At 47.1% G+C, this 13,008-nt stretch overlaps 1 protein-coding gene across 1 annotated transcript in view; it reads right to left on the minus strand.

Moving 5' to 3' along the window:
• ZFC3H1 (zinc finger C3H1-type containing) overlaps window positions 1-13,008 on the minus strand; it is an 844,920-nt gene that overhangs the window by 649,092 nt on the left and 182,820 nt on the right. The window contains exon 13 of the mRNA XM_085652529.1: window positions 4,045-4,219. Within this exon, the coding sequence (XP_085508655.1) occupies window positions 4,045-4,219 (175 nt within the window). The remainder of the gene's footprint in view (window positions 1-4,044; window positions 4,220-13,008) is intronic.

Below are 13,008 nucleotides of genomic sequence, written 5' to 3' on the forward strand. Positions count from 1 at the left end.
GGCCTAGGTGAGCATAATCATTCCTCCTGGGGACCCTATCAGCAATTTTATCTTCCAACCCAGAATAGTTACAGCCTACTAGACATGGTCGACTGACTGCCTACAGATGCAAGTGGGAAGTCTAATTTTGTAGCATGGGAGACTGCGGACGAAACCAGTCAAGAAATAGAGCTGCCCAATCACCTGGAACACCATGTGCCCTTGAGCAATTCCGCCAGCAATACATTTCATAATGTGGGGGAAGAAACAAGCATCCCCCTGTCACACAGAGATTATGACTAGTGATAAAGGGAATGTTTGTACCCTTACCACTACCCCGAGTGATAGGCCCCTGCCACTAAAAATATTATCATGGAATGTGGCGGGTTTGGGAAATAAGTCCGATTCCCTGGAATGGATGGAATATATTGATTCCAAAGACCTATGTATGTTCCAGGAAACCTGGGAGAGAGAGGAGCATGTGAGGCAGGGCTTTGCAGTATTCTCTATTCCCGCGAAATGGGGGGGAAGGGGGCGCCCATCAGGTGGTCTTGAAACATGGGTCGCAGTCCATTTGGGATGCAAAGCTACGCGTTTTCCAGTGGTTTCAGAAGATATACTAGTGGTTCTACTGGAATGGTCCCACTGCTGCAGATTAGCGGTGGTGAATGTCTACTCGAGACCGGTCGCCACCTCGCAGGAATCCCCTACTATTGACAAACTCACAGATCTTTTGGCTGAATTGCCCAAGGGGTTCCCCTTCGTAGTGGGCGGGGATTTGAATTCACACTATGAACCCCTACCAGGTCTCTTAGATGGGGCATGCCTAGAGGAAGAGGCAAGATGGCGAGTACCACCGATAGAATCCATTTCGCCAAAAGCTTGGAGCCCATTGGCAGTGCAGATTACTGCCCTAACTTTGAGACATGGAGTTAGGGCTTGTAACGGGCAAGTTAAATCTGATATCCCGAGCAAACCCACATTTAATCGGAAGGGCAGGGAATCAAGACTTGATTACATCTTAGTGCAATTATCCTCATGGTCGCATGTCATTGATTTTAGGGTCATCGACAGAGAAGACAGCGACCATAATGCCCTGGAATTGGACTTTCTCCTCCCTGGTCAGGGCTGCGGGGAAGCAGAATTGTACAAGACACACCCTGACCTGGTTCTAGAAAACAATAGGAGAAGAATTAAGTGGGAAAAAATAGAAACAAGCGCAGATAAACTCCCCCGGATTTATAATAGCCTTATTCCCATTTTGGAAAAAATGGCGCATTTGAGTACTGAATCTACTACAGGGGTCAAAAATAAGCAAATTTGGCTCCATCATGAAGAACTCGTAAAGACCCTATCTGTGGATCTATTTAACAATGGTCCAAGGAGGGGAAGAGGAAGGAATCAGTGCACCTGGTATAATGCGGCGTGCCGTAGGGCAAGGAGAGATCTCTTGTCGAGCATCAAGAACCGCAATAGCAGGTTGGAGATTCAAACCAAGAGACGTGAATATAAGAAGTTAGCTACCAACGCGAAGATTGACTGTGACCAGAACAAATGGGAAGAACTTGCTAGTGCCCTAGCCTCCATGGACTCACGGAAGTTCTGGAGAATTGTCAACTCAGGCTCTGAGGAACTTGTTTCGGCAATAGAGCCAAATATTTCTTCTAAGACCTGGCAGGAGCACTTTCAGTCTCTGTACTCAGAGGTGCCAGCAGCTGCACTACTATCCCGTCGGTCTATAATTGCAAGGAAGGGGATCCATTCACAATAAGGGAAGTCCGGCTTGCTATAACAGGCTTGTCAGCGGGAAAGGCACCCGGTTTGGATGGCCTCCCAGGTGATCTCTTCAAACAGGAGCCAGATATATGGGCCCCTTATTTTTTGGCGCTATTTAATGCGATTCTTAAGGGCATGCATGTGCCTTGTACTTGGCTGGGCGCAGAGGTGGTCCCGATCTTCAAGAAAGGCTCGCCTCTGCTCCCATCCAACTACAGACCCATCAGTTTGATAGATGTGTCGCAAAAACTCTTCGGGAGGCTTATTCTAGACCGTCTGCAGAACTGGATAGAGGAGACCGCTATTATGAGCCCCTATCAGGCTGGGTTTAGAAAGGGGGTATCCACTACCGATCAAATTTTTCGCCTTAGTCTTATATACTGGAGGACGGCACTTTTGGAAGGGGGCAGCCTGTACACGGTATTCGTGGATTTGCGGGCTGCCTTCGACCTGGTGCCTAGATCCAAACTTTGGAACGTCCTGGGCGATATGGGAGTCCCGTTAGACATCCTGGCTATACTGATTAAATTACACCAGGACAACTTTGCGCAGGTCAGGTGTGGCCGGATGGGGGGCTTAACAGAAAGATTCCCAGTTGACAGGGGGGTGAGGCAGGGATGTGTATTAGCACCCACCCTGTTCTGCCCTTTTTGTCAACGGGGTAATCGCCCATTTGTCCAGGTTAAAAGACATCGACGCTCCCAAATTGAACGGCAGCAGGGTGCCTGCTGTAATGTTTGCAGACGACACCCTGCTGCTCTCCAAATCCCCCATGGGAATTCAAAGGATAGTGGACGGGTTCTTGAAATTTTGTACTGAGAGGGGTCTTGAAATCAACGCCTCCAAGACAAAATTTATGATTTTGAACCCAACACCTTCAACACGTCCAAACCCTCTCCTAGGCAAGGTGCGATTGGAGAGGGTCTCCACATTCGAATATTTGGGGGTTACCCTGAATGAGAAAATGACATGGGGGACTCATCTGACTAAGGCAAATTTGAAATTATCACAGAAGGCGGGGGGAATTCTAAGAATGGCGGGCAAATCTATATATCGCCCACTGGGCCCTATGATACAGATTTACAAATCTCAAGCTCGGGGCTCAGTCGTATATGGGACGGAACTTTGGGGCCATGTTTCTGCAAAAATTTTTACAACTACTGAGAACAGGTTTCTTAGGCAGTTAGTGGCCCTCCCTTCGAGTACCCCACTGTTTCCCCTGAGATTGGATCTAGGTCTAAGGCCAATTGCCGAGGAGCTAGGGCTGAAGCCCCTGGCCTTTTGGCGAAGAATATGGAGTAGCCAGGATCTTGGTGATTACAGAAGAGAGCTCCAAGAGTTTATGGCTTTACCAAATATTTGCAATATCCCCTGGCTAAAATATATAAGGAGTACATGTGAAAGCCTAGGTCTTTCCGAACTATGGATCGACCCTGCTAACTCATGTAAGAGGACCTCTCGTAAGGCACTTTCACAATTCTATTATCAGTCGAAGTTGACCACTGATATAGATAATACACGGGTGGGATCATTGACCCACATATTTATACAACTGAAAGATTCCTACCAAATGGAAAGTGTATTGGACGGAATGGGCCCTGTGCTGGCAAGAAAATTATATTTACAATGGAGATACGGATCTCTCCCTTTGAGGGCCTTCACCAGTTCATGGTCCAGGCCCTCAGTGGAAGAGCAGTGTCCTGCCTGCACATACCCTCATGAGAGTGACCTACATGTGGTTCTCTTTTGCAAAGCTTACCAAAGAGCGAGAAGATACTGGCTTCTACCTATTCTTAAAAACATGGGCTTTAGGAAATATTTGCCCGCGTTTAGAATCCTCAAAACTGACTTGTCACCTCCGATTGTTTTTGCACTATCAAAGTATCTAATGGCCATGTGGTATGTTCGATCTCGCATTTTAAAAGCGGGGGCCTCTGTTTAAAGTATTAAGACATCGGTGTATCTTTTATGACTCTTAATGTTTTTTAATGTTTTGAATCATGAAATTTTTTAAGGTTATTGAGTGATTTAATTTGCTTAAAACATTGTTAATTCTCAATTTTTTAAAACAAAATGTACTGTATTTTATCTTTGATGGTCTAAATGACCGAGAATAAAGATTATTGATATTGGATACCTGAACTCGCTACACAGTGCTCCTCGTTTTGATACACTATACAGAGAGCCAACATCCTACAATGCTTACAAACTGCTTTTTATTTTTTAGGTTTGTCATACAGGTTACATTTTCTGCTGTTTCCTAGGCTATGCACACAAGTTCGAACTTACTTGCTCTTGTAGCTTTTTCAAAAAACTCCTATTTGCAGTGAGAATCTTTTCGGTAGCCTGCATCTGTTCAGATAGTTTTGACATCTTTGTTTCAGCTAGTCGTACGGATTCTTTTTTCTTTGCTTCCTGCTGCAAGAGGTGCTTAAGCACAGATTCATCCTTCATTAGGAGGATCCTACAAAAGAAAAGATGGCTTTTAGATCGTTATACTGCACGGGAATAAGTGACTGGTTAAACTACTTTTACACTTCAGGGGTTCACAAAATGGTGTGCTAGCAATTGCCTTTTTTTAGAGCAGGTCTCCCTTGTTCAAGCGAAATACACTTATCACCCGCTACATTTTAGTCATTGTCTTCAAGCCAAGTGGAAAAACAGTTACTTTTGACATATTCAGCAAAATAATTTCTTCATTTGAAAACGGTCTGACCTGTGCTCTTAGCTAGAGATCCCAGATGCCTGTTTACTAGTGAAAACAAGTGCACTTTTAAATCTACAGCTCCACAAGCTGCAAACAGATTGCTAAAGTAGCATGTTTCGTATGCAGCAAGCATAGTGGTCAAACTAATGCTGTGCACAGACTGAAGAGCAAAGAGGTGGCTAGTGACCAGAGCCAGAACACATTAGGAACAATGTATTAACTGCATGCTTAATTTGAGTTTTTTGATGGGCATGAATGTGAACACAATAATGCTTAGTAATAGTGTGAATTTAAGCCTGGGCAGCAGCCGTACAAATATCTGCTAGTGGGAAATTATCGAAGAATGGCACTGTGCCTCCTTTCATGCGTGTGGAATGTGCTCTGGGTAGATTTGGGTTTGGTATAACAGATGAAAGCATTGAACAATCTACCTTGTCAACCTTATCTTTGAGATGGGTTTGATATGCCTTGTTGATGTAGCGGTGTAAATGCTACAAAAAGGATTTTGGTTTTCCTAATGGACAGCATAATACAATCATAATATATGATGACCATTTAGACATCTGATGTGTGTATTTCTTGTGTTGCAAGAGATTGTGGAAGTAGGAAAAAGCTAAATTACAGACTGGCTGACTTGAAATATGGATACAAATGTTGCCAAATAACATAAGACTAGCACAATCTTACTTCGCGTACCTGTAGAAACAGTTCCCAGTATAACAAAGTCCAATGTTCATTTAACTTTGGAGCGAGCCCCAAGTAAAAACAAGCATTTACAATGCAATGGTCTCGGCAATATTATAGGTAGAGCTATTGGTATTGCTCATTATTTTTTTATCATCTTTGTATCCCTAAATAAATGGCATTGTCATTTCTATTGGCATTAGCTTTTTTTTGCATATGTGATACCTATTGCATTAGCAGAGAGAGAGTGAGGTAGTGAGATAGAGTGAGGTATTGAAAGAGAAAGTGAGGTAGTGAGAGAGAGTGAGGTAGTGAGAGAGAGTGAGGTAGTGAGAGAGAGTGAGGTAGTGAGAGAGAGTGAGGTAGTGAGAGAGAGTGAGGTAGTGAGAGAGAGTGAGGTAGTGAGAGAGAGAGTGAGGTAGTGAGATAGAGAGTGAGGTAGTGAGATAGAGAGTGAGGTAGTAAAAGAGTGAGGTAGTGAGGGAGAGGGATGTTGTGAGGTAGTGATATATAAGCATAGAGTGATGTTGTGATGTAGTGAGATAGAGAGAGGTAGTGAAAGAGAGAGTAAAAGTGAGTCAGTGAGATAGAAAGAGTGAGGTAGTGAGATAGAGAGTGATTGAGGTAGTGAGTGAGAGTGAATCACAGCTGCAGAATACAACCTGCACAAAGCGCCAAGAAGTCAAATAACTGGCGAACGCCGTGCTATACAAATATACCCGATAAGATATTAAGACTCCGGAAGCGTTTGTATTTACCCTCGGTCATCGATACGCCGTGGGGTGAAGTGGGGTGAAGTTGAGCGCCGTGAGGCAGGGCCGGGCCACAGACACAGGGATGTTACGAGAGGCACACCCCTCAGGGAGCCGCCGAGCTCCACGCCCCAAAACTGGAGTAATTAGTATTTGGCTTTCGGGCGAGGCAGCCGCCCGAGTCAGGTTATCAGAGGCTGTGCTGGGCGGGCGGCCCTGGGCTGAGGATAAAGAGGCTCAGAGCCGGTCTCCAGTCTTTCCCTCGCTTACTAGCAGGTTCAGAATCTGGACTTTCCCTCTCCAAACACCACAATTTTTGCCTTAGGCATACATTTTTTAGATACAACATGTGTCTTCCCTGATGTGTATATTGTTTACACTAGCTATACAGCCTAGGCTTAGGGTCACCATCTTTTTAGGATACGATCATTAGATGATTTTGAAAACAAATGATCAAATGATTGATCAAGTTGTTGCTACTGGTCCACCAGTGTATGTCCTTAAGCTCACGCCGTGTCAAGTCTCCAATTTGGATCAAACGAGGTCTACTCAAAGTTCGAGACTGGGGCAATATGTCTTGCAGATCTGACTTAAATCCAGCCTGGGCACCTCTGGGCCCTGAGAACAATTATGGCAGTCGTTGGAGCCTCTCCTGGACTCTAAATACGCAACACGTGTGGCCCCCTGAGCCCCTCTGGGCTCTACAGCACGAAATGCCCCCTAGAGCCTGTTAGGGCTCTACAGCACGAAATGCCCCCTAGAGCCTGTCAGGGCTCTATGCAAATATTGCCCCCGTCGTTGGAGCGTACTCGCGCTCTGGACAAACACTGTCCCTTCGTGGGAGCGCCACCCGCGCTCGAGAATCAGCAATGTCCCCCAACCGTTGGAGTCTCGTTGGACTCTGCACCAATATGGGGGGCCAATGTTGGGGCGGCCCGCTGCCTTCCGGGGCCGCTCCTCTTATTAAGCAAAATGCCCCCGACTTTGGAGCCTAGACAGGTACGTGACCCCTCGTGGGAGCTACCTCGCGTTTTTAGCACAATATGCCCCCTCGAGCCTTGGAGCCACGCAGGCTCTCAAAGACTACTCTGCGGCCGTTGGAGCGACCTCGCTCTGTGTCCGACCAAACTGCCCCGGCCCCCTCTCTCGGAGAGAGCCCCACTCACCGGGCGCAGGGAGGACTCCAGGCGTCTTGCACCGCGGAGGGGGCAGGCACCGACGATGTGCCTCGCGCCCCCCTCCGCACCAGCTCCGGTCGTCTTCCTCTCCTCGGGGAAGCGCAGCTCTCCTGGCGACCAATGCAGGAGCGCGGGGTAGGCTCCCGTCGCTTCCTGCCTCTAAGTCCCGCCCCTGTCACAACTCCGGCGCCTGACTTCCGGTTTCGCGGGCGGCAGCGGCGGAGATCTACAGCGGTAAAAGAGTTTAATATAATGCAGACACGTTTGTGTTCTTGTGGTACTCAACATTAAATAATATGTTGGATGCGACAGTCTGGTGGTTTGAAGTGTGTATTAATGCAGTGTTGTTGTCTATGTTGGAAGGCTTGAAGTCATCCGTGAGTTTTAGCTGTGCTCCACATCTTAAGTGTACCAGAACTGCCAATGTCTAAACAGTTATGCCATGCGAGAGGAGGGGACCGGTTTTTGTGCTGAGCACTGATGTGGTGAGGCACTTCTACCCTTTCCCTCCACAAAAATGAGAACAACCCCTTCTGGGTCTGCTGCAGATGTCCCAGGTGTTTTCATGCCCCGTAATCGACATCGGTTGTGCAGAAGCACCAAGCACAAGTTGGAAACGCACCAAAACCAAGTTGGAAACCCACTATATGAGCAATCCAATGGCAGCATAGGGAGCGTTGCTGGATGTTCAATAGTGGCTAAAGTGGGCCTATCCACTTAAAGAAGTGTGTCCAGCGGTAAAAGAGCAATGTACGGCGGGGTGGGCACCCGCCGTAGGAATAACTTAATAAGCGGGGTAGGCACCCGCCAACGAATGCCACCCAGCTTCTCACGGTCTACTCTCACTCTAGGAGCCGCTTACGGATAATTTCGTCATCGGTGACAGCCCCATGCCTTAGACATCCTAAACCAAGAGTCAAGTAAGTCGTAGCAGTCACCGTAATCAGGCTATCACAACGCAAAAGTCGCCGAGCTGCAAACTGCCACAAAACCACACGTGTTACAGAGACCACCAAAACAGAATCAGCAGCCCAGAATTATTTGCTGAAGTCACCCCTAAGCTCTTCTGCTCACTCTATCCGGTGAAGCCTGCCCCGGCAGCGCCGCCACCAGCACAACAACACGGCGCCGGACGGATGGATCCTCACGGCCAGACTATAGCAAAAAAATGGCGGATGGAAGCTCCGAAACTTTTTCGGATTCGGGGGCGTGTTCCTGCTGTTCTAAAAGGGCGTGGCTAAAAAGTGGAAAGAACAGCAAAAACACGCCCCCGAATCTGAAAAAGACGGAGCCTATTTGGAGGGACGGCTCTCTCCTCCAACGGCGGGCCTCCGTTTAGGAAGCCAGCCAATGGAGGAGAAGCAAAAAGAGAGGCGGGCTAAGGAGCCACTCTAGGAAACATTAAATCTCGACTTCCGGTTCTGCCTTCGGCAGACCGGTAGTCCTCGACCTAAAAATAACTTTGAAGAGAGGGGGTGCAGTGGAAACAAGGGAAGTGGTTTGAAGAGAGCCCCCATACAACATTAAGGTCCCAGAAAAAACAGAGGGCAGGCTAGGAGGGTTTACCACAGACTTTTCATGAAGACTAACAGGAATTTTGAAGATAGAGCAGTCAGTCAGTTTTGAAGGTATACAGCTGTTACCTCAAAGTGTATTTTTACTAGGGCTAGCCCAAACATCTGCAACTGTAACAGATAACACGCAGTGTACAGAACTTCAGCTGCTAAGGGCTGAATGCTCTAGCTAGAACAGTAAATTAAGTGTTTTAGCCACCGATGATACCCAACTGATATCTTAGGATTTCAACATACTGTTTTAGTAGCTGCAAAAAACCTGAATTCTCAGACTGAGCAATTTGAGGTTGGACTGCAGTAACTGTACTTGATGCAGACAGCAGGTCTGCATGGAGCTGTAGCTTTTGAGTGGATGTAAAGACAGGTAAGTAAAGAGTACAACAGCAGACAGTCCATCGCCGAGAACAGACAATTTGTCTTAGTGGTACATTTTGCATTTCCACTACATAAGACAGGTGGCAGCCGGGGAGAAGCGTGAGCAAGCATCCTTGTCCATGTGATCCATAGTTCATTGCCCAAGGAATCTGGATGTGGGTAATATCTATGTGAAGTTTTGACATTCTGCCTTCTTGTGGGTGTCGAACAGATCCACTGTCTGGGTCTTCTCCTCTCCCCCACCCCCCTGAGTTGATAAACAAAATCGTAGTCCTCCCTGGGAGATGTTAGACCAGCAAGTACATTTGATGACCCCACCCAATTTCAAATTAGTTTGTCTAGCTTGGACAATTGTGGAGCTGTGCGTCTCCTTGTTTTTGTAAGTAAAACTTACTGGTCACAGCACCTGCTCAAATGTTTCAAATTCCAGCTTGGAACGCCTGAAAAGCTAACTACAAGACAATCTCCAACTGTAGAAAGCTGGCTCTGTTTATACTATACTGAAGTGAGGTATACTCAGCGGCGTCACTAGGGTTGGTGTCACCCAGTGCGGTAACCCATGGTGACGTGCGGTCCACACCCCCCACACCCCTCTAGTGACGCCACTGGTAACACCTCGACACTTGGACACCAGCAGATCAGCTCTTCTGGCCATTTCTGGCTGCCGAGTACATACTGTGACAAACAACAAACGCCTCCGCGCGCATGACCCATCCCACTTACAATATGGGCCCTGGGACAGGTGAGGCGTTGAGGAACCACCTGCCTGCGCGCTCGGTGCTGTGAGCCACTGGAACAGGAACATGGCACAACTTCAACAGATAATGGCCCTGCTGGGCTCTTACAGACTATAGCTCAGCGCAGACGTCGTTTATCAACAGTTTCCCCACTCTCCAAACCAACCTAAGTCCCCGTTCCACGACAGGCTGAAGCGTCATTACAATTACCGTCTGAGGTGCTATTGTGCATGCTGCCCGGAAATGGAAATATTTCAAGAGGCAGGGCAGCGTGAGGGCGGGCGTACGACTTCTGGTTTATTAACTGTTGGGCTGCTATGCACTCCTCCGTGGCTGTGCCCTGACCTCCGCACCCCCCTGTACCGTGCCTCCGTCGAAGTCCCCTATGGATGCCATGCTGTCCCTGCCTGGGCTCCGGGCATGGGGCTCCTCCATGCAGGCTGGTCCGCGGGCAGGGTGGGGGTCCCATTATTTTTGTATTTTGGTGTCTCCATTTGATGGTGTCACCCGGTGTGGTCCGCAACCCCAGCACCCACCTAGTGACGCCACTGGATATACTGCGCACAGAGTCGAGTGGAACCCCAAGGGTAGGCAGAGGTCAAGTTAGATAGCAACTCACTCTCTATTTGTGGCAGTGTGGTTGGGCAGTACGAGAGGACAGTGTTGTACCCACTCAATCAGCAAATGAATTCACACTCCGACAACTTCAGACCAATTGTTTTTGTATGAAAATATTCTTTTAGTTATTTTATTTTCTAGAACCAAGCAAGCCTGGCACAGGTAAGCAATAAATACTTTACAGTCGTAATGCTGTTCGTAAACCGTTTGAATTGTAAACGCACTTTGTTTTGACTTACAGTACGGTTGCAGAGAAATGCAATACTTTGTAAATACAGTACATAGACTTGAATGGGCTTCGGTAAAATACCAGGTAAGTTACTTTTTAGATTACTTTACTTACTCAGAGTAGTATACCTGAACACTACTCTGGGACATTTCCTGTAAACAGGTAAGTAAAACCGTTTTGGTTAAATAGTATAATTTTAAAGAATTTCTTTAGGTTTTCAAACTCCACACTTAGTAAACTTGATGCAGCATCCCTGTAGCTGCATGTGAGTTCGAGCTGAAACCTAACGGTTGGGTTGAAAGCGGAGAACTAAAGCCTGAATATTTCGAATTCTGGCTAAGCGGGGAAAAGCAAGAGTTTGAGTATCTACTGTGGCTCCTAGGTACTCCTTTGTGTTAGTTGGTTAGAAATGTGACTTTGGTACATTGATCTTGAACCCTAGTTGATGCAGTAACCACATTTTTTTGAAAGTGTGCTGTAGACATTGTTAGTACGTGTTGGCTTTGATGAGCCAGTCTAAGTACAGGAAGACGTGGATGCTTTGTCTCCTTAGGTGAGCAGCTACAACGGCCAGACACTTTGTGAAGACATTGGGGGCGATGGTGACATCGAATGTGAGTACCCTGAACAGATAGTGCTGACCCGCTACCACAAACCTGAGGAATTTCCGATGAGCAGTGTGAACTCGTAACTGAAAGTAGGCGTCTTTTATATCTAGAGTACATAAAAGTCGCCTTTCTGTAGCGGAAGTGTCACCATGTGGAAATGGTCTGACTGAATGTACCGGTTGAGTTCTCTGTGATCTAAAATTGGTGTGAGAACCGTCTTTTTTGGGAATCAGGAAATAGGAGTATACGCCCGACCCGTGATGTTGGGTCAGCACAGGCTCTATAGCCCCTTTTATATAGCCCCTTTTAGTAGAGACTGAACCTCTTGTTTGAGGTATAGGTGGCCTGGTGATATTTTGTGGGGCCTTGGAGGAATATTTGGAGGCGTGTTGATAAATGCCAGGCAGTAACTAGAACGGATAATTTGGAGTACCCAATTGTCTGGTATTGTTTGCCAGATTGGTAAAAAATCTGACAGTCTTCCCCCGACAGGTGTTGAGTGGTCGGGGGGTAAGTGAGGGCAAGTCACTGCTTAGTGTCGGTGGGGGAGTTGCTTATGTTTGAACCCCAGCCCCTGCCCTTACCGTTGTTACCCCTGTAACCTCCCCTTAAATAACCCCTAGATGGAGAGGGTTAGTTATTGGTGGCTTCCGAAGAGGTATTGTTTGAATCTCCTCGGTAAAAGGAGTGTTGAAAGGAAGCACAACCCAGCGTGGACTGAAGGGCTCCCATAGATTTGGCTACCTCAGTATCTTTCTTCATTTTCTCAAATGAAGAATCTACCACTGGACAAAATAAATGTTCCTTATCGCATGGGGTATTTAAAAATCTTATTTGATTGTTTGCAATAAGTTGCCCTTCATGAACCAGATCTTGTGCTTTTGATTTGTGTTCCGGAGGTAAATATTAGATCAGTTGTTCCATTTCATCCCAGTGCGCACAGTCGTATCACGCTAACAGTGCTTGAGTGTTGGAGATGCACCACAAGTACAAGTTACTTACCTTCAGTAACTATGTATCTGGTAGAGACGATTCTAGCCGCAGATTCCTTAACGTAGAATGATCCCCAGGCGTGAGACTGGATCCAGAAAATCTTTTGCCACAGCATCTATGCGCGCCGGGTGTGGCACCACGTGACTCCGCCCGACGTTGTCCGCAGACGTGACGTCAGCGAGGTCACGTAAGTCCCACCCCGGCGCGCTGACATCAGTTTTCCTCTGAGAATTTTTCCGCGCTACAACGCAGAGCCATCGCAAACAAAACTGAGAGAGTATTGTAACAGTGTGCGAAAACAGCAGTGAAACAGAAAGGAAAGCAGCGAATGGTGAAGAACAGCACCATGACGGACAGTGCCAGCACTGTGGTACTGAAAGCCATGGAAGGGAAAGAGCAGAGCACCGCTCTGAGAAGCAACCCCGCAAAGTGAAGGTGATATCCTCCCTGGAGACAGAAAAATATGTGAAAAAAGTCGGGGCAAATGACAGACTGCAACCACAATCTATAACCGTGAACAGCAACAAGCCCAGAACAGACGAGTAACGACAAATCACCCCAAGACAACACTATTAAGGAGTGTCATATCCCCTGCAAAGAGCGAAGAGCTGAGGCACAGCCAAGAGACCCCAACCCAGAGGACTGCAGAGGAGTCGGAAACCTCAAGCAATGAAAAAGAGAAAAAAAAAAAAAAAAGGGAGAAGATTATGAGTAGGCCCCACACTGGAATAACCAGGTTGTAGGGATGCAGAAGTACACATGAACCTCCTGTCCAATTAGCAGGAAGGAAGGAATGGG

This window comes from Triturus cristatus, chromosome 4_1 (assembly GCF_964204655.1).
Source record: "Triturus cristatus chromosome 4_1, aTriCri1.1, whole genome shotgun sequence".
In the NCBI taxonomy this organism is placed as follows: Eukaryota; Metazoa; Chordata; class Amphibia; order Caudata; family Salamandridae; genus Triturus; species Triturus cristatus.